We start from the raw sequence: 19,593 nt of genomic DNA on the forward strand, positions 1-19,593 counted from the left end.
TTAGACACTTTTGATAGTCTAGGGATAATCAATAGGCCAGAATTTTGCGACCGTAGTGTGCGTGATGGATTGTATTCTGATAGTAATTCTCTAAGATATGAGGGTGCTAAGCCATTTAAAGCTTTGTAGGTGATTAGTGATATTTTAAATTGGATGCGATATTTAACTGGTAGCCAGTGTAAAGATGCCAGAATTGGGCTTATGTGGTCATACTTCTTAGATCGAGTAAGTACCCTTGCAGAAGCGTTTTGAACTAGCTGAAGCTTGTTGATCTGATTTGAATGGCATCCCCCGAGTAGCGAGTTACAATAGTCTATTCTAGAGGTCATAAAAGCATGAATAAGCTTCTCTGCGTCAGATGTAGACAGTATATGGCGTATTTTTGAGATATTTCTAAGATGGAAGAATGCTGTGCGGCAGACGTTGGCGATATGACTATCAAAGGATAAGTTGCTGTTGAACATCACACCTAAGTTCCTAACCGTGGAAGATGGCACCACAGTACAGCCATCTATGTGCAATTTGTAATCTGACATATTATGTTTGTAGCGATTTGGTTCAATAATAAGTACCTTTAGTCTTATTGGAGTTGAGCTTAAGAAAGTTATGTGCCATCCAGTCACTAACATCGCTAATGCAGTCTTTTAGCTTAGAAAACGTGTGTGTTTCGCTGGGATGCGAGGAGATGTAAAGCTGGGTATCATCCGCATAGCAGTGAAAACTTATGTTATGTTTCCTGATAATGTCTCCTAGGGGTAACATGTATAACGAGAACAGGATAGGACCTAAAACTGATCCCTGCGGTACACCGTATTTAACCAGGGAGTGATATGACTCTTCCTCATTTACATAAACAAAGTGATAGCGATTGGTTAGATATGACCTAAACCAGGCTAGCGCCTGACCACTGATACCAACATAGTTTTCTAGTCTATTGAGTAGGATTCTGTGGTCTATTGTGTCAAATGCTGCACTAAGGTCTAGTAATATAAGAATTGAGATTTCACCACGATCGGATGTTAATAGGAGGTCATTTGTAACTCTAAGCAACGCTGTCTCTGTGCTATGGTGGGGCCTGAATCCTGATTGGAACTTTTCATATGTACTATTATTTGTCAAGAATGTGCGTAACTGGCTTGCCACTACCTTTTCTAATATTTTCGAAAGAAAAGGGAGATTTGAGATTGGTCTAAAGTTATTAAGTTCTCCTTGGTCAAGCTGTGGTTTTTTAATCAGCGGTTTAATAACTGCTAGTTTGAAAGCTGTTGGAACGTATCCTATTTCTAGCGATGAGTTAAAGATGTTTAGAACCGGGGTTGACACTACAGGGAATACTTCTTTAAGTAGTTTTGTGGGAACGGGGTCTAATATACAGGATGATGATTTGGATGATGTGACTAGTTTAGAGAGCTCATCTATTGTAGTAGGTTTAAATGAATCAAGATGTTCGTATGGTAGTCTAGTGTTAAGTGAACTAATGGGTAGAGTGGTGGCTGCCTGGGTAGCTACGATGTTTTCCCTAATAGCCGAAATTTTGTTAGAAAAGAAGTTCATGAAGTCGTTACTATTGTGTTGAAGTTTACTATTGGTTTCTGTTTGTTCTTTGTTTCTAGTCAGTTTCGCAACTGTGCTAAAGAGGAAACGAGGGTTATTATGATTCTCATTTATAAGCTTGCTAAGATATGTAGATCTGGCGGTTTTAATAGCCTGTCTGTAGTGTTTAACACTCTGTTTCCATGCTGCGCGCCATACTTCTAACTTTGTGCTTCTATAATTTCTTTCCATTTTTCTAGCTGCCTTTTTAAGGGCTGCTGTGTGATGGTCATACCATGGAGCTGGCGGTTTTTCTTTGAATCTCTTTTTTCGAATGGGAGCAACGGCATCCAATGTGTTAGAACAGACATTGTTTAGGTTTTCTATTTCAATATCTAGATCGTCACAGTTATCTGCTACATGTTTCATTTGGGACAGGTCTGGAAGAGTGCTAATAAAGCTATCTTTAGTGGTGGAAATAATTGTTCTGGCTAGTCGGTAGCATGTTGTAGATTGAGTGATCCTATCTAGAAGTACAGTGTATGACACAAGGTAATGGTCAGAAACTGCATCACTCTGAGGTGATATTTCGACGTCATTAATATTGAGTCCGAGTGACAGAATTAAGTCTAATGTGTGATTACGAGTATGCGTTGGCCCTGTCACGTTTTGTCTAATATTGAGAGAACTTAGAACATCTATAAACGCACGTCCTAACGCGTCTTTTGGGTTGTCCACATGGACATTAAAATCACCAACAATAAGAGCTTTATCTACAGTGACTACAAGCTCGGATAGGAAATCTGCTATTTCATTAAGGAAATCTGCATGGTGGCCCGGTGGTCTATAGATTGTCGCTAAAGCAAAAGAAAGCTGTTTGTGGTTACGATCAGTTATTTCCATATTTAACAACATTACTTCAAATGATTTAAATTTTAGCTCAGATTTTTGGTTTACTTTAAAAATTGTGTTGTATATTGTAGCTACACCACCCCCTCTCCCCTTTAATCGAGGTTCGTGTTTATAATAATAGTCTTGTGGGGTGGATTCATTTAAACTAATGTAGTCGTCTGCTTTAAGCCAGGTTTCTGTTAAACAGAGTACATCTAAGTTTTGGTCTGTGATTATTTCATTGACAATAGGTTCTTTATTGGTAAGCGATCTAATGTTAAGAAGGCCGAATTTTAACATTCGAGATTCATCTGTTAATGTATTGTTTTCTAATTTTATTTTAATCAGATTTGTACCAGATGTAACAAGCGGTGCCCTGTATTTATTTGTTCGGGGAACAGATACAGTTGAAATGTGCTGATATTTCGGTAAGATTGACTCGAAGTGCTGGGATATAAGTGGTCTTGACATATCACGGCAGCTAACAGATGGACGGTTAAGCCGATCCGTCTGTTTCCTGACCTGGGCCCTGGATAGTCAGACTATATCAGAATTAAGACTATTGATCAGATTTTTAGTGAGTATAGCACTTCCTTCCGATGACGGATGAAGGCCATCTCGGGTTAGGAGAAATGGTCTTCCCCAGAAATGCTTCCAATTGTCTATAAACCCTACGTTATGCTGAGGGCACCACTTTGACATCCATCCATTGAGAGACACTAATCTACTATGTGTTTCATCTCCCCGGTAGACATTGTTTTTGCAATTTCACACATCTCCTTAATATTATCTTTGGTGATTTCCGACTGGCGGAGCCTAGTGTCATTCGTGCCGGCGTGAATAACAATCTTAGAAAACTTCCGCTTAGCATTAGCCAGCACTTTAAGTTTGGATCTAATGTCAGACGTTCTGGCTCCTGGTATACAGTCGACTATGGTGTTTGGTGCCTCAATGTTAGTGTTCCTGAGTATAGAATCTCCAATGACCAGGGCACTTTTAAAAGGCGTTTCAGCTGGTATACTCCTTAGGGGATCGAATCTGTTAGAAATTGTCGTTACGTTATGGGTCTTAGAAGGACGCCTTATATGACTATGCCGCCTAACAGTCACCCAGTTTGACCGCCGACTTGACTCTGATGACGGAACCGAGCCATGTGTATTTTGATAAACACTATGCGCTCTCGATACAGTATTTGTAATATTTATATTAGCATCTGATGTCGGAACCGAGCCATTAGTCTTTTCGCTCGATAGATTATTTGCGACAGTAACATTAGCGGTTTTGCTATCCTCAACTACAGTCGGATGCGCGATTCTAGTTCAGCAACCTTCTCAGTTAACCTTAATACTTCAATACACTTAGTGCATGTAAACCCCTCTATGCTAACAGCAGAAGCTAAACTATACATGTGGCAAGTAGTACATGTTACAATAACAAGCGGAGTCTTACCGCTTTCATGCTGGGCGATGGCGTCTTCGTTTACCCGAACACGGTCCCCGGAGCTGCATCGCGTGGGGTGTTCGGTTGTGACACGCCTCGGTCGCCTGCGAACGTCTGGGGCCAGGGTGATGTTTGGCTTGCTGAATCTGCGAAGGCTGGGCAGCGGTTCCTCCACAGCTTCCCGATCGCTTTCATGTCGTTCACGGTCCGTGAAGCTGCATCGCGTGGAATGCATGTTTGTTGCTCGCTTGTGGACGTCGGAAGGCAGGGTGAAGTGGGCGCTGTACCTCGCCTTGGATCTGCTAAAACCGGGAAACAACTCCTCCACAGCTTCCCGCTCAGGTGAGGATAGGTCAGAAAAGCATATATCAGATGAATCCGCCATTAGATCGGAAAATGCTAGCTTCAGCCTCCACCGTGTGGATGCTAGCGGGCTATATGCTAACACTGGGTGTTTATTAGTGATAAATAGTTTCACGTGGTAGTACTGCTCAATAATCGTCACGGTAAAGTATTCCTATGTAAAACTAATAAGTTATATTATATAAATAGGAATAAGATGGTAAAAATAAAGCTTTTAGATGATGAACTCGACGGAGCTACGATGCAGGATCTGTTCAGCGTGACGTCACAAACCGGAAGTGATCCTCTATGGATAAGGTATACTTGTGAAATTATGTATGTATGTATGTATGTAGTCTTTATTCTGCTTAAAATGTGTTTAGTGCCAAGAAAGGTCACACTAAACACCAACGATGCCTAAAGAAGCCATTTCGTCCTGAACATTTTTTGGATCTTAATAAAATAGATTCAAAAATAAATATGGATGGACATTAAAACCTCTAAAACAACAAGTCTAATGGTGGTGGCCTAAGACTTTTGAACAGTACGGTGTATATATTTATATACATATAAATGAAGATTTTGGTTCCAAAACGCGATAAACGCCATTAAAAAAAAATGAGCTAACGCCAAAATCTCCGCTTTCTTCAGGGACCACAACTTCATTGTAAACCCTGAACTGGAAATGAGGATTGTGTAAGGGGGGACCCAACTAATTGATGTCACAGCCATCAACACTGTCCTCCAGAGACTCACTCAGATGCCCACTATGGATAGCCTTTGTGTTGTCCGATTTTGGACCGCCACTGACACGGTACTGTGCTTATCCACAGGAATAGGATATGTCCTTATTCTCAGCCTAGTCTTCCTCCCATAACAAAGAGTCAACGGGATGCAAGAGTTCAGTGAACAGGTGCACAGCTGCCCTCCTTCAGACATTCAAACAGAACCGTTCAAAGCAGAACACCCAGGCGAGCTAGAACCCAACCTCATTGAAATCACCCTACACCTGTTTGACGGAACGCTGCAGACAATTTACTCTTTCCCTGCCATTGACGAGTTATCTCGTCCATCTGCAATACCGCTATTATCCACCAGGTGGCCACTTATATCACCCGGAAGTATTGCCCTAGGGCAAACAGCTTTATATCTGTGTAAGTTTTAAGGATCGCTCTGCGTCTGATCTCTATCAAAAGTCCTTCACAAAAATGGAATTATCTCAGCTTTTTGCTCAAAATTTGGTGTTTCTGATGAAACCTACACATATTTGAGAGGTGATAAAAACAGAACACATGAAGGTAGGATGAAACAGATTTTTTTGTGTAAAAGCAGAGGGTCTGTTCTTTTATTTCATATATTGTATGTGTATATATTTAAAAAGGAGCATTTTCTGGAAGGCATTAAACTTTTGTGACAATCGTGAAAAATGCTGGCAGGGAAAGAGATAAGAAACACCTGCCATCCAGATTTCATGACCTGTCTAATCATCGCCCGCTAAAGTCTACCTGGACTTTAATGGCCGTGGAGAGGGGAGATGTTACATTTGGCCGGACTTCAGATGGAGGTCTCATCATCTGGGTAGTTTTCAATGTCATGCTGTGACCCTAGATTGAGTTTTGTCACCAGGTCTGATTGTGACGCTTTCATCAGCGATCTTAATCGCACACACACACACTTCCAGACCTATAAACCCCATTCACACAGACCTCTGGTCCCAGAAAATACCCGTAAAATTGCCAGACAAGCGTCTGTGTGAACAAATACTCGTTCCGTTAATCTTCTGGGATCGTTGCCGGAAAGAGGACCTTGTAAGATACGCGGGTAACCCTCTGTGTGAACAAGAAGCCGCAAGAATGCCCTAAAGGGCGTGTCGAAGTGAGGACGCGCGCGTCATCATCACAACACAAGTTATGGTTCAGCTCCTTACAACGAGAGATAACATGCATATTAACATTCACCACGAGAAATGTTGCAAACTAGATTGAAGCAGTTATCAGGAAATGATATATGAGACGCATAAACAATGACGCACGTGCCGTAGTGAGGACGCGCGTGTCATGGCAACATGAAGTTGGTTCAACTCTTTAAAATGAGGGATTTACAACATTCACTACGAGAAATGTCAGCAAACTGGACTGAAGCAGATATCAGGTAAGTTAGCTCGTTACTTACTGCGTTGAAACGGAGATCATTCAGCAGCATAAAAGAATATCGCGTCACGTGCTCATTTGAGCTATAATAAACGAAAATACCCGCATGTCATCCCAACAATATCGTTCAGCTCCTCAAAATGCGGGTTTTAAATGCATATAAACAATCACGATGAGAAATGTCTGAAAACTGTATCAAAGCAGAAATCAGGGAGCTTGTCAAATATCCACTCTGAAGCTGAGATCATTCACCAGCATAGAACTGTGCGTTCACGCGCTCCTTTGTAGTCTTATCATAAACAAAAATGCACGCGAGTGGTTTCTGGAGAGAGAAATAATATATAATATGCAAACTTCAGACGCTGCATAGAAGAGAGGGCGGGACTTTCAATAGGTCGCGTGTCTTTCCGGGACGGTCACATGCCGGGTAAACTTGGCAGTGTGAATGAAAAAAAATCTAACTATTCCGGAAAAATCCAGGATGCATTTTACGTGTATTTTACGGAATTTCTGTGTGAAAAGGGCTATTGACTCTCTCTGGTTGTCTTTATTGTGGCAATCTAAGCATATTAACACCTCAAAGCAAACTTCAAACAATGGCCAGAGATGGAGCAGCCATGACACAGAGATGTGTCTGACGCCAAGATCACAATAAGCTGGTTTAAATTGTATACATTATATATCATTATATATATATATATATATATATATATATATATATATATATATATATATATATATATATATATATATATATATATATATATATATATATATATATACACAGTCTTGTTCAAAATAATAGCAGTACAATGTGACTAACCAGAATTATCAAGGTTTTTAGTATATTTTTTATTGCTACGTGGCAAACAAGTTACCAGTAGGTTCAGTAGATTCTCAGAAAACAAACGAGACCCAGCATTCATGATATGCACGCTCTTAAGGCTGTGCAATTGGGCAATTAGTTGAAAGGGGTGTGTTCAAAAAAATAGCAGTGTCTACCTTTGACTGTACAAACTCAAAACTATTTAGTACAAACATTTTTTTTCTGGGATTTAGCAATCCTGTGAATCACTAAACTAATATTTAGTTGTATGACCACAGTTTTTTAAAACTGCTTGACATCTGTGTGGCATGGAGTCAACCAACTTGTGGCACCTCTCAGCTGTTATTCCACTCCATGATTCTTTAACAATTCATTCACATTTCTTGGTTTTGCTTCAGAAACAGCATTTTTGATATCACCCCACAAGTTCTCAATTGGATTAAGGTCTGGAGATTGGGCTGGCCACTCCATAACATTAATTTTGTTGGTTTGGAACCAAGACTTTGCCCGTTTACTAGTGTGTTTTGGGTCATTGTCTTGTTGAAACAACCATTTCAAGGGCATGTCCTCTTCAGCATAGGGCAACATGACCTCTTCAAGTATTTTAACACATGCAAACTGATCCATGATCCCTGGTATGCGATAAATAGGCCCAACACCATAGTAGGAGAAACATGCCCATATCATGATGCTTGCACCTCCATGCTTCACTGTGTACTGTGGCTTGAATTCAGAGTTTGGGGGTCGTCTCACAAACTGCCTGTGGCCATTGGACCAAAAAAAAAAACAATTTTACTCTCATCAGTCCACAAAATGTTCCTCCATTTCTCTTTAGGCCAGTTGATGTGTTCTTTGGCAAATTGTAACCTCTTCTGCACATGCCTTTTTTTTAACAGTGGGACTTTGCGGGGGATTCTTGAAAATAGATTAGCTTCACACAGACGTCTTCTAACTGTCACAGTACTTACAGGTAACTCCAGACTGTCTTTGATCATCCTGGAGGCGATCATTGGCTGAGCCTTTGCCATTCTGGTTATTCTTCTATCCATTTTGATGGTTGTCTTCCGTTTTCTTCCACGTCTCTCTGGTTTTGCTCTCCATTTTAAGGCATTGGAGATCATTTTAGCTGAACAGCCTATCATTTTTTGCACCTCTTTATAGGTTTTCCCCTCTCCAATCAACTTTTTAATCAAAGTACGCTGTTCTTCTGAACAATGTCTTGAACGACCCATTTTCCTCAGCTTTCAAATGCATGTTCAACAAGGGTTGGCTTCATCCTTAAATAGGGCCACCTGATTCACACCTGTTTCTTCACAAAATTGATGACCTCAGTGATTGAATGCCACACTGCTATTTTTTTGAACACACCCCTTTCAACTAATTCAACTAATTGCCCAATTGCACAGCCTTAAGAGCGTGCATATCATGAATGCTGGGTCTCATTTGTTTTCTGAGAATCTACTGAACCTACTGGTAACTTGTTTGCCACGTAGCAATAAAAAAATATACTAAAAACCTTGATTATTCTGGTTAGTCACATTGTACTGCTATTATTTTGAACAAGACTATATATATATATATATATATATATATATATATATATATATATATATATATATATATATATATATATATATATATATATATTGTATTGCATGTTTGTATCTGTAATGTACCAATTTCCTGTAACACTATAGGCATGCTTTGTTTATCTTGGCATGTCTCATAATTCATATTTATTTGATGTGTGTTTAAATAATATCTTGTCTACACTCTAAATAAACCCCTTTTCCTTTCCTGATCAATGATATGATTCATATAATAATAACTAGTATCAAACTCGTTCCATATTAATCCAATTTAGTATTGTAACAAAATCTCTGGCATAGTCAACTCAGATTAAGTCTGAGAGAACAAAGACTCGTTTTCCCGCTCGATCAGCAGCTTCTCACATTGGTCATCTCAACCTTAGGGGGTTGAACTCGTGAGAGGTGAAAAGGACCTCTCCCCCACTCACATTTGCTCACAGTGGCTCACAGCACGCCACACGGTACACTCTTTTACTCTCCCTTAATTTTCCATTCTTTCTCTCTCACATATGTTTCATGTTTATTGTATGTTTGTTGGTATGTATAGTTAGCTTCCTGTGTTTTTCATAGTGTAACGTAGTTTAATAAACTGGTTTTGCATTTCACAATTGAATTGTTTCTGTTTTCAATGCTCATGAAATCAAAGTCTATTTATCTGCCTTTCGATCTTGTTTTACATGCTCTTGAGGTAATATACTGTATAGCAGTAGTAAAGTTAATTACTTCTTAAACGGAATTAATTTCTTAATGTACAATTATGAGTATATTCGCTGGATGAATGCTTTAATTAATTGTTGTTATTATTCTGCTAAATCAGTTAAAACCTTATAATTTGTATAGTTAATCACAGGTTAATTATACTAATTCTCTTGGGGATTAAAGTAGTGTTTCGGTCGGAGGTTCATAGTGTTTTAAATAATGTTATTTCTTTCTTCCCACTGAATCGCTACAACATTGACCCCAGGGGATCTTACGAAAAACGTTCCATTATTTTACGCAAAGCCAATGAAAATCGAGCAGGACCAAAACATTTTACAGCTGATCGCTGTGAAAAAGTTCAGTGACGACATACCAAGTATAACCGCAGCAATGACAGTGTTCTTAGTATGAGAAAGTAAATGTTTTCATTAATGCCATTTAATGTTTAATCAGTGTATACCACTAGTCAACTAAATGAATATAATATGGCAAAGATGAATGCACATTTATATATCGATTTAATAGATTTATAGAATTGAAAAAAAAACTTGTCATGGATTTATTGCATTTTGTGGAAAAATAATCCGTTTTTATAATTAATCTTTGAAATCAAATTATGGATTTGGATTTTTTATGTTTTTATAACCTAAAAATGCTATGTGAAAGTTTGTAAGAGAAAATAGTGTTTTTTTCTTTCTTGGTATAGAAAACAAGTTTTTACCTAAATTAGTCAAAGTGGATTTATTGTGTTTTGGAACCAAACCCTTCAAATATTGTTTATTTATATAATTTGTGTGTGTTTACATTCTATTGAATTTTTTTTTATAAATTGACAAGTATACCTTATCATGGTTTTACTACAGAAAAGTAGTTTCCTCTTACATTCCTGCCTACAAGGCTAATTATGCGACTCATTATGCAAGACTTTTGTTACCTCAGCTGTCAATCACAGATTATTCATGAGCTTTCATGCCTCCTCGCATATGGCCTTTCCCAGGTAAATGTGTCTTCTAAAAATGATTGATTTTCACATCATTTTAAAGAAAAAAATGCTTGACTATTAGATCCTGTTTTGAAAAGTCTTGGGAAAATTTGTTTTGTGGACTTCAGTCTTCAGTGACTTAAAAATTGAGCTTTTTCAAAAACCATGCAAAAAATTTTTTCTTTCAAAAATACAAACATGTACATACACGTTGTTTATATAATATTGTAGCCCAGTTTGTGCTAAACACAGTGTTATGGGACTTTTGCCAATGTAATGATCGTAAGCAACTGAATAAAAGCACAAATGTGACCAGTCACGGAAAGTAGGGACACAAGTCGGATCTGGGGCATTTTGAGTTCTTCACAGATTCTGAAAGTGCAGTTTCTAAACTTTCCAACGATGTGTAAAACATGGAAATCTGATAAGAGAAGTTGTGGCCGTTTGAATGTAACACATTCAAGAAATAGAAAGCCGAGATAATAGAGAAAGATTTTCCCCTACCGGGAGAGACAATAGAGCTCATTTACCTCTCATTTAGCTAAGCCATACCCCCTGTAAAGCCGTTTTAAGATACAGATGTTCTAGCATCATATGTAGTATTTTATGACATTAATCTGAATGACAACATGCAAAAATAAACATGACTTTTACCTTTGTGTTGATCACAAGTCGAATCCAGTCTGTTTCAGATGTGTGAATCATCCAATGACATTTTGTCCACAAATGCATATAATCCGTGAAATATAGATATATAGTCTATTGTTTACATCAGATTTCGCATTATTTTCTGGTAATAGAATATAATATATCATCTGAGGACTATTTACATCGTAAAATGTAAGAGTATACTTCAATGTTTGTATGTAAAATAGGGAGGAAGTATAATGGATAATCCAAAGAGCGCGGTCGAAAACATGACGTCCTTTAGGGATGTATTCAATCGCTCGCTCGTTCCTTTATCAGCCAATGACTTCATGGAAAATATTGATGGGCAAAACATGTAGCCAATTATATAACAAATTCAACGATCTCTGTGTGACTTTTTTGTGTGTGTTTGACTTCATGCTGCGCTGCAAGAACTGACAGACAGATGACATCAAAGTACTTTGCCGCATAAAAGTCGAACAAGCCAGTGATGCGGCTGCCGTACGACGCGGCTGACTGTTATCTGTTGCGCCCCAGCTTCTTTTTGTTTTGTGCGCCCGAGCGTTGTTTACAGTTTGGGAGACGCACGCTATAAGTAAAAAAAAACTTAGCAAACATGTCTGAGGAACAGGTCAGCCGTGTCACTACAGTCATGTGACTACGCAACTCACAACAGAGCCGGAAGAGAAGACAATGCTGAATAAAGTTGTAATTCTTGCTATTTTTGGACCAAAATGTATTTTCGATGCTTCAACACATTCTTACTGACCCACTGATGTCACATGGACTACTTTGATGATGTTTTTATTAACTTTCTGGACATGGAAACAGTACATAGATTTTCAATGAAGGGGACAGAATTCTCTCGAACTAAATCTAACGTTAAAACATCTTAAACTGTGTTCCGAAGATGAGCGGAGGTCTTCCGAGTTTAGAATGACATAAGGGTAAGTCATTAATTACATTACTTTCAGTTTTGAGTGAATTATCCTTATTTAGTAGTCACGCTGTTCCCTTTAGCGGCGGGGGCGAAAACACAAGCCGCTTATACAGTATGTAAATATACACAGACAATGACGCCCCCACCCCCCGCTGCACGCTAGAATCTCTGGAAAAACAAGCCGATTTCAAGGGCAAAATGTACGCTTTTAAATAAACAAAAACTGCTATCTCAAACATTAAGAGGCTTCTGCGTGATCTCAACTAACAGATTCTGCAATAAAACGAAAATCACAAATTTTGAAAAAAGTAACTTTCTCATTATCTCGAAAGTTGTGCTGCCGACTTGTGTCACTGGTTTCTGAGACGGGTCACAAATGTTAATGCAGACCAAAACAACCCAGGGCCCTAAAATCCCCTTAGACCTCAGAGGGTTAACCGGAGAGTGATATGACTTTTCCTCATTACATAAACAAAGTGATAGCGGTTCGGTGTGCTGCAAATGCCGCCATAACCAACCACAAAAGGTTAAATTCACATGATCATTTCTTTTATGATTGATGAAGCATTACCAATAAAACTCGAGTCTGAAGGATTTTTTGGTTGCATTATAAATGTACATTCTTGATTTGAGACAGGTTCATGTTAATTGATTATTATTCTAATCCTGGTTACACCACAGGTGACAAAGCTGGTTTATAACTACAGATCCCATGAGGCTTTACTGGAGTTGCCTTCAAGGCTGTTTTATGCTGGCGAGCTGTGTGTGCGTGCTCAAAGAACTGTTGTTGATTCTCTCTGCCATTGGAACAGACTCCCCACAAAAGGCTTCCCTCTTATTTTTCATGGAGTCAGGGTAAGTAAATTTTTGAATGTCACTTTAGTCTACTTAGTGGTAGACTGTAGGCCTGTCACGGTAGCTACTTTTCGTAGGTTGGTAAATTACCCCAGAAAAAATGGCGATAGTTGATAGTATTGTCTTTTAAGACCATTTTATCTAACTGATTAGACATTACAATAAAATAACATAATAATGCAACCTTTCTAGGAATACAACTTTGTATTTTTAAGAATAAAATATGAAATATTGATATGAAATTGAAATGTAAGAATATTCGAAATATTTAAAACGTAAATAAATATTATAAAATATGCATTTCAATTTTAAACGGCTAATGTTGATTGTTCAGTATAAATCACAGCTTCACAGGGTTAATTGCTTTAGACCAGTGTTACTCTGATTGCATCTTTGAATATGCACCATTACGCGCAGTCACGTTTATAATAGCTACACCTCAGATCTAAACACTGGATTATGGTTATGTTTCAGAGGACTTTTCATTTGTATAGCTCTTTTCATTGCCTCAGTTTTTGAACAGAGTAGATATGCTGACTTATTTATGTTAATTTTTCTTCCTGTCGGTGATGCAGGTTGTGACTTTAAAACCAAGTTCATTCTTTCAAACTGTGTGTATTCACCATAAAATATGAAATTTCAGCTTGTAGCTGTCTCTTCGCCTGTCTATGTCCGCTGTCTCTCTCTCTCTCTGTGTGTGTGTGTGTGTGTGTGTGTGTGTGTGTGTGTGTGCACTGTGCACGTGCGCACATGTGGACCCTGAGCTGCGTGTGCCACTCTTCCAAAACAGACGGCATACAGAAATAACCAAGGCAATTTGCGATTGGCTAAAGCTAATGATATATTTTTTTGCAAACAAACACACATGTAAACACTATGGTTATATATCACCTCTCCAAAGACTACAATCGTCATGTTCACCTATTGTTCGATAAGTCAATATAGTCATTATCACGACAGGCCTAGTAGACTGTATATCGGTTTTACAATTTCAGTTTAGTAATTATTGCAATCAGCCAATACACAGCATTCCAAATATTATGCACATGCCAATTTTGTTTATTTTTTCCAATACAGTCAGTAAGTTTAAATAGAACTAGAAAATGCATTTCCGGAGGAACTGCAAAAGTGTGCTTGCACTGGTGTGGTCACTACATGATTTGTGTAATATACAATTTTAGAATGTCTTTTTATCTTGTGCATCCTAGCATTGGAGTCCCTAGTTCATGTACAAAGTTTGGTTTCAAAATGTGAAAGCATTCCTGAGACACACACACACACACACACAGAAATGTATACAGACTTGTAACAACTGTTTCTCTAAAATTTACGATAAAAGAAAATATTTCACTCAGTGATTGACAGCATAATGCAATCGATCGTGTTCCCGTTCAACAGTAGCTAAGCATCAGGGACGTGCACAGGAAATTTGAGGGGCAGTTGCTCTGACCTAAAAAAGGGCACCTCCCCAAAAAAAAACCAAGTCACTGATAGGTTTCTCCAAATTTAATAACTGAAAATGTGTTTGTCTGAAAAATGATGGACATATCCATCTCGGACGGCTTAGGGGTGAGTAAATCATGAGTTTAATATTATAAACATGGCAAACTCAGCCTGGATTCATGAAGATTTTAACAAATTATTTAAAAAAAGTATGCAATGAAAAAATACTCAAGTAGCGAGTTATTTGTTACTCTTAAAAAAAAAAAAAAAAAATATATATATATATATATATATATATATATAAATAACTCCCTACTTGAGTATTTTTATATATATGCACGCACGCACACACACATACTTTGTGGGGACATTCCCTAGACGTAATGCATTTTATACTGTATATACTATTCCCCTTATTGTCACGTGAACTTGTTATGTTCTGTGATAGGATATACGTCATATACGCCTGCACACAAATATACGCAGGTGACGTGGGAAGCAGATTCACGTGTAGAAGTTGTGTTAATAAAGTCGAGTAAAGACGATTGCCTGTCTCCTTAAATAACTGAAGATAGCAACACTTCACATGGTGTCAGAAGTGCGAACGACACAGCACGCTGACTAAAAGAATAAGCTTAACTGGAGAGAACCGTCCAGAATGGCAAAGTTTTCGGCGCCAGAGCAGCTTAACTTCGCTAAACCGGAGGATTGGCCCGATTGGAAACAACGTTTTTCCAGGTACCGAATAGCAACGAAGCTTAACAAAGAGCCAGCGGATGTCCAGGTCAGTGCACTGATTTATTCTATGGGCCCGGAGGCAGAGCAAGTGTACAATTCATTCGTCTTGCCGGAGGACGAGGAAGAGGAAGAAGATTTTGATCATGTTCTGAAGCTGTTTGACGAGCACTTCGTGCCAAAAAGAAATGTTATTTTCGAGAGAGCACGTTTCCACTCGCGGACGCAAGAGGCGGGTGAGTCCGTTGAACAGTATGTAGGGCACCTGTATGAACTCGCAGCTCACTGTGACTTTCATGAGAAGGAGGAGGAAATAAGAGATAGACTCGTCATAGGGATTAAAGACAAAGATCTTTCATTGAAGCTGCAAATGACAAGTGATCTCACTCTAAAAAAAGCAGTCGATATGGCCAGGCATTCTGAGCTAGTGAAGCAACAGAACAGTGAGGCTGGTGCAACAGGGCATGTTGATGAAGTGAAATCAAAAGTTTATAAAAATAAGTGGAAGAAAACACAGTATGAGACAGCAGGCGGACGAAAAGAAAATGAAAGAAAAAGCTGTGGGAGATGTGGTAGAAGGCATGCAAGAGACAAATGCCCAGCTAAAGACAAAGAATGTAACAAATGCCACAAAATTGGTCATTTTTTGCAAAGAAATGCAAAACCAGAATGATACAAGAAGTGACTGAAGAAGTTGACAGCATATTCTTAGGCTCGATAAATGAGACTATGATTAAGGATGAGGCTACAGTGGATGAAGTCATCACTGATACAGAGCCACCATGGCGCACAACTCTAGTGATATGCCGCACTCCAGTCAGCTTCAAGATAGATTCTGGTGCTGACACAACAATAATAAATGAGGCTACATATAGCAACCTCCGTGTCAAGCCGAAACTTAGTCCAGTTACCTCTAAACTGGAAAGCCCAGGAGGAAAAGTGGTTCATTTGGGGCAATTCCTAGCTAAGACACAAGAGACAAGAGGAAGAAAAACAGTAGACTGTTACTTTAGAGTAATAGTGGCAAAGTCTGCTTGTGATAATTTACTGAGTAGATCCGTCGGTGTTCGCCTGGGTTTAATACAACATATAGGAGAAGTCAGTGTGTTTGGGGATTTAAGACTGCTTAAAGGGGACCCCATAAAAATAGTCTTAAAAGAAAAAGCTAATCCATACAGCGTTGCAGCCCCTCGTCGTATACCCATTCCGCTGCTACCTAAAGTAGAAGAGGAGCTAAAACGAATGGAGGAAAATGGCATAATAGAGCGCGTAACAGAGCCTACAGAATGGGTAGCGCCTATGGTGCCTGTAATAAAGCCGAACGGAAAATTACGAATTTGTGTAGGTCTCACTAAATTGAATGAGAATGTGAAAAGGGAAAAATTCATCTTACCGACCACAGACAGCATCTTGCACAAACTTGCCGGAAGTAAGGTGTATACAACTCTGGATGCTGCCAGTGGATTTTGGCAGATGGCTCTGGACGAAGAAAGTTCAAAATTAACAACCTTCATAACACCAAATGGTCGGTACTGTTTTAAATGGCTCCCATTCGGGATCACATCAGCACCAGAAATATTCCAAAGGAAGATGCAAGAACTACTGCATGATCATGAGGGCACAGTAGTTTATATGGACGATATACGATATGTTCGGAGCCACTCTGGAAGAGCATAACAGCCGCCTGAAAAGGGTGATGGAGACAATCCGCGCATATGGCTTAAAACTCAACCGCCAAAAGTGTAAGTTCAGACAGACCTCCCTTCACTTCCTGGGCCAGGTCATTAGTCAAGAGGGCGTGACGCCAAGCCCAGAAAGAGTGTCCGCCATCACTGCTCTAGAGACGCCTACAAATGTGAGCGAGTTAAAACGAGTACTTGGCATGGTGAATTATGTTGGTAGATACATACCCAACTTGTCACAAATCCTTCATCCCCTTAACGAGCTGTTAAAGAGTGCTGTAGCATGGGTTTGGGATTCGCAGCAAGAAGCAGCCTTCCAGAAGGTAAAAACACTGATATCCTCTGCACCAGTTCTTCAGTACTTTGATCCAAAACTGCCCACCGTAGTAGGTGCTGATGCATCAAGCTATGGATTAGGAGGAGTGCTGCTGCAAAATCATGGAGACACACTTAAATCAGTAGCCTACTGCTCTCGTACACTAAATGAAGCGGAAAAGAAGTACGCACAAATAGAGAAGGAGTGTCTCGCTAGTGTATGGGCTTCAGAAAAGTTCTATCTCTATCTATGTGGTTTGGAAAGCTACAAATTACTAACTGACCATAAACCACTGGTGACGCTCATCAACCAAAGAGACCTAGACAAAACTCCACTGAGGTGTCAGCGACTTCTGATCCACTTAATGAAGTTTAACCCTGTCGCAGATTACATCCCAGGAAAAAACCTAATAATACCTGACGTGCTGTCAAGACACCCAGAGTTAAAAGTGGACGACACCAAACTGAGTGAGGACATACAGGCGTACGTGGACGCTGTCGAAGAGCTGGAAAGACCTAAAACAGTGCTGGAGCGCATAAAGGCAGAGACAGAAAAAGACGAAACCATGCAGAAAGTCAGACAATACATTAAGTCTGGATGGCCACGGTACAGAAAGGATGTCGCAAGACCTGCTTTAGACTATTTTGTAGAGAGAAGTTGTCTTAGTGAGCATAATGGGCTGGTAAAGAGGGGAAACCAGATAGTAATCCCACAAACAATGAGAACTGAGATGCTGGAGAGAATCCACCATGGACATCAAGGTCTAAATAAATCAAGGGAGAGATACAATGATGCCATCTGGTGGCCAAAGATTAGCCATGCAGTAAAGGAGAATGTCTTCTCATGCCCACACTGCAATGAGCACAAACCAAGCCAAAGCAGAGAACCACTCATAACAACGCCTTTGGCGAAGCTCCCATGGCAAAAACTCGCTGCAGATCTTTGTGAGTTTAAAGGAAAAAACTTTCTGGTTATCATTGACTATTATTCTAGATGGCTTGAAATATTGAATCTGACCCAGACCACAAGTGAAGCAGTCATAAATAAGATGATGAGTATATTCACACGGTTCGGGATACCTGAAGAGCTGATTACAGATAACGGACCACAGTTCACCTCACGACAGTTCCAGGCCTTCACATCCAAGTATGACATCCAGCATAATACGTCAAGCCCATACTATCCCCAAGCTAATGGGATGGCGGAGCGGGCTGTCAAGACCGCCAAAAGCATATTAAGACAACAAGATCCCCAGCTAGCTCTCCTGATCTACAGGGACACCGCTACGGAGCCAACAAAAGAAAGCCCGGCAAGACTCCTCATGGGAAGGAGACTGCGAACCACAGTCCCGAGGCTCCACCATCAGTTGAGACCAGCATGGCCAAATCTGTCTACAGTCGGGCAGACAGATGCCAAAGCCAAGCAGGCCTACAAAAACACCTACAACAGGAGATACTCAGCTAAGCCGCTACCCGCCTTAGAGGTCGGAGACAGAGTGCGACTGAAAACAGACTCGGAAAAAGCATGGAGAGAGACCGGGGTGATCCAGGCTTCGTGTTCTACTCCCCGTTCCTTTGTGGTAAAAATGCCCCAAGGAGACACCACTAGACGAAACCGAAGGCACCTGCAGATTATAAACCAAGAAAGAAACGACTCTCCAACTCAATTACCAAAAGTCTCCACCCCGCCGGGCAGCATGGCATCTGCCACTACTCCAACCCAAATTAACTCAGAGACAAGTAGCATAACATCGTCACCCAGAGTTTTGAGAACACGCTCTGGACGTGTTGTGAAACCCGCTGTCAAGTTGACTTACTAGTCAGAAGAAATTAGTTAATTAGTGATATTCACAAATAAGTACAGACCAGTTATGGTGAAGGAAAAGGGGGATGGTCTGAGCAGAAAATGTTTGTTTATACATGCTAGTTCTGTTGTGTTTTGTTAATGTCTATCTAAACAGTAAGTTTAAAATAATAATATTGATAAATAGAATATGAAAAATATTGTGTTTTCATATGAAAAGGTAATTTCAGAGTATGTTTCTAAGAGACAGTTGTTTTGTTTAATACTGTATGAATCCCCAGACTAAAGAGGGGGAGATGTCACGTGAACTGGTTATGTTCTGTGATAGGATATACAGTACGTCATATACGCCTGCAAGCAAATATACGCAGGTGACGTGGGAAGCAGATTCACGTGTAGAAGTTGTGTTAATAAAGTCGAGTAAAGACGATTGCCTGTCTCCTTAAATAACTGAAGATAGCAACACTTCACACTTATCTACCCCATTCCCTAACCCCAACCATCACAGAAACCCTTCTCCTAGTTCACATTTTCAAGAAACATCATTTTGTTTAATTTATAAGCTTGTTTCCTCATAGGGACATCAAAATGTCCCCACAAGGTCACAAAAATACTGGTATTCATATCTTTATGGGGACAATTGGTCCCCACTAGGGATGCACCGAATATTCGGCCACTGAAAATTTTCGGCCGAAAATGGCCTAAAAGAGCATTTTCGG

The 19,593-nt window shown here is 39.6% G+C and overlaps 1 protein-coding gene across 1 annotated transcript in view; it reads left to right on the top strand.

The window, feature by feature from the left end:
• mov10l1 (Mov10 like RNA helicase 1) overlaps nucleotides 1-19,593 on the top strand; it is a 308,056-nt gene that overhangs the window by 187,256 nt on the left and 101,207 nt on the right. Inside the window, exon 21 of the mRNA XM_065272934.2 lies at nucleotides 12,722-12,895. Within this exon, the coding sequence (XP_065129006.1) occupies nucleotides 12,722-12,895 (174 nt within the window). The remainder of the gene's footprint in view (nucleotides 1-12,721; nucleotides 12,896-19,593) is intronic.

Source organism: Paramisgurnus dabryanus, chromosome 6 (assembly GCF_030506205.2).
Source record: "Paramisgurnus dabryanus chromosome 6, PD_genome_1.1, whole genome shotgun sequence".
NCBI classification, from domain to species: domain Eukaryota; kingdom Metazoa; phylum Chordata; class Actinopteri; order Cypriniformes; family Cobitidae; genus Paramisgurnus; species Paramisgurnus dabryanus.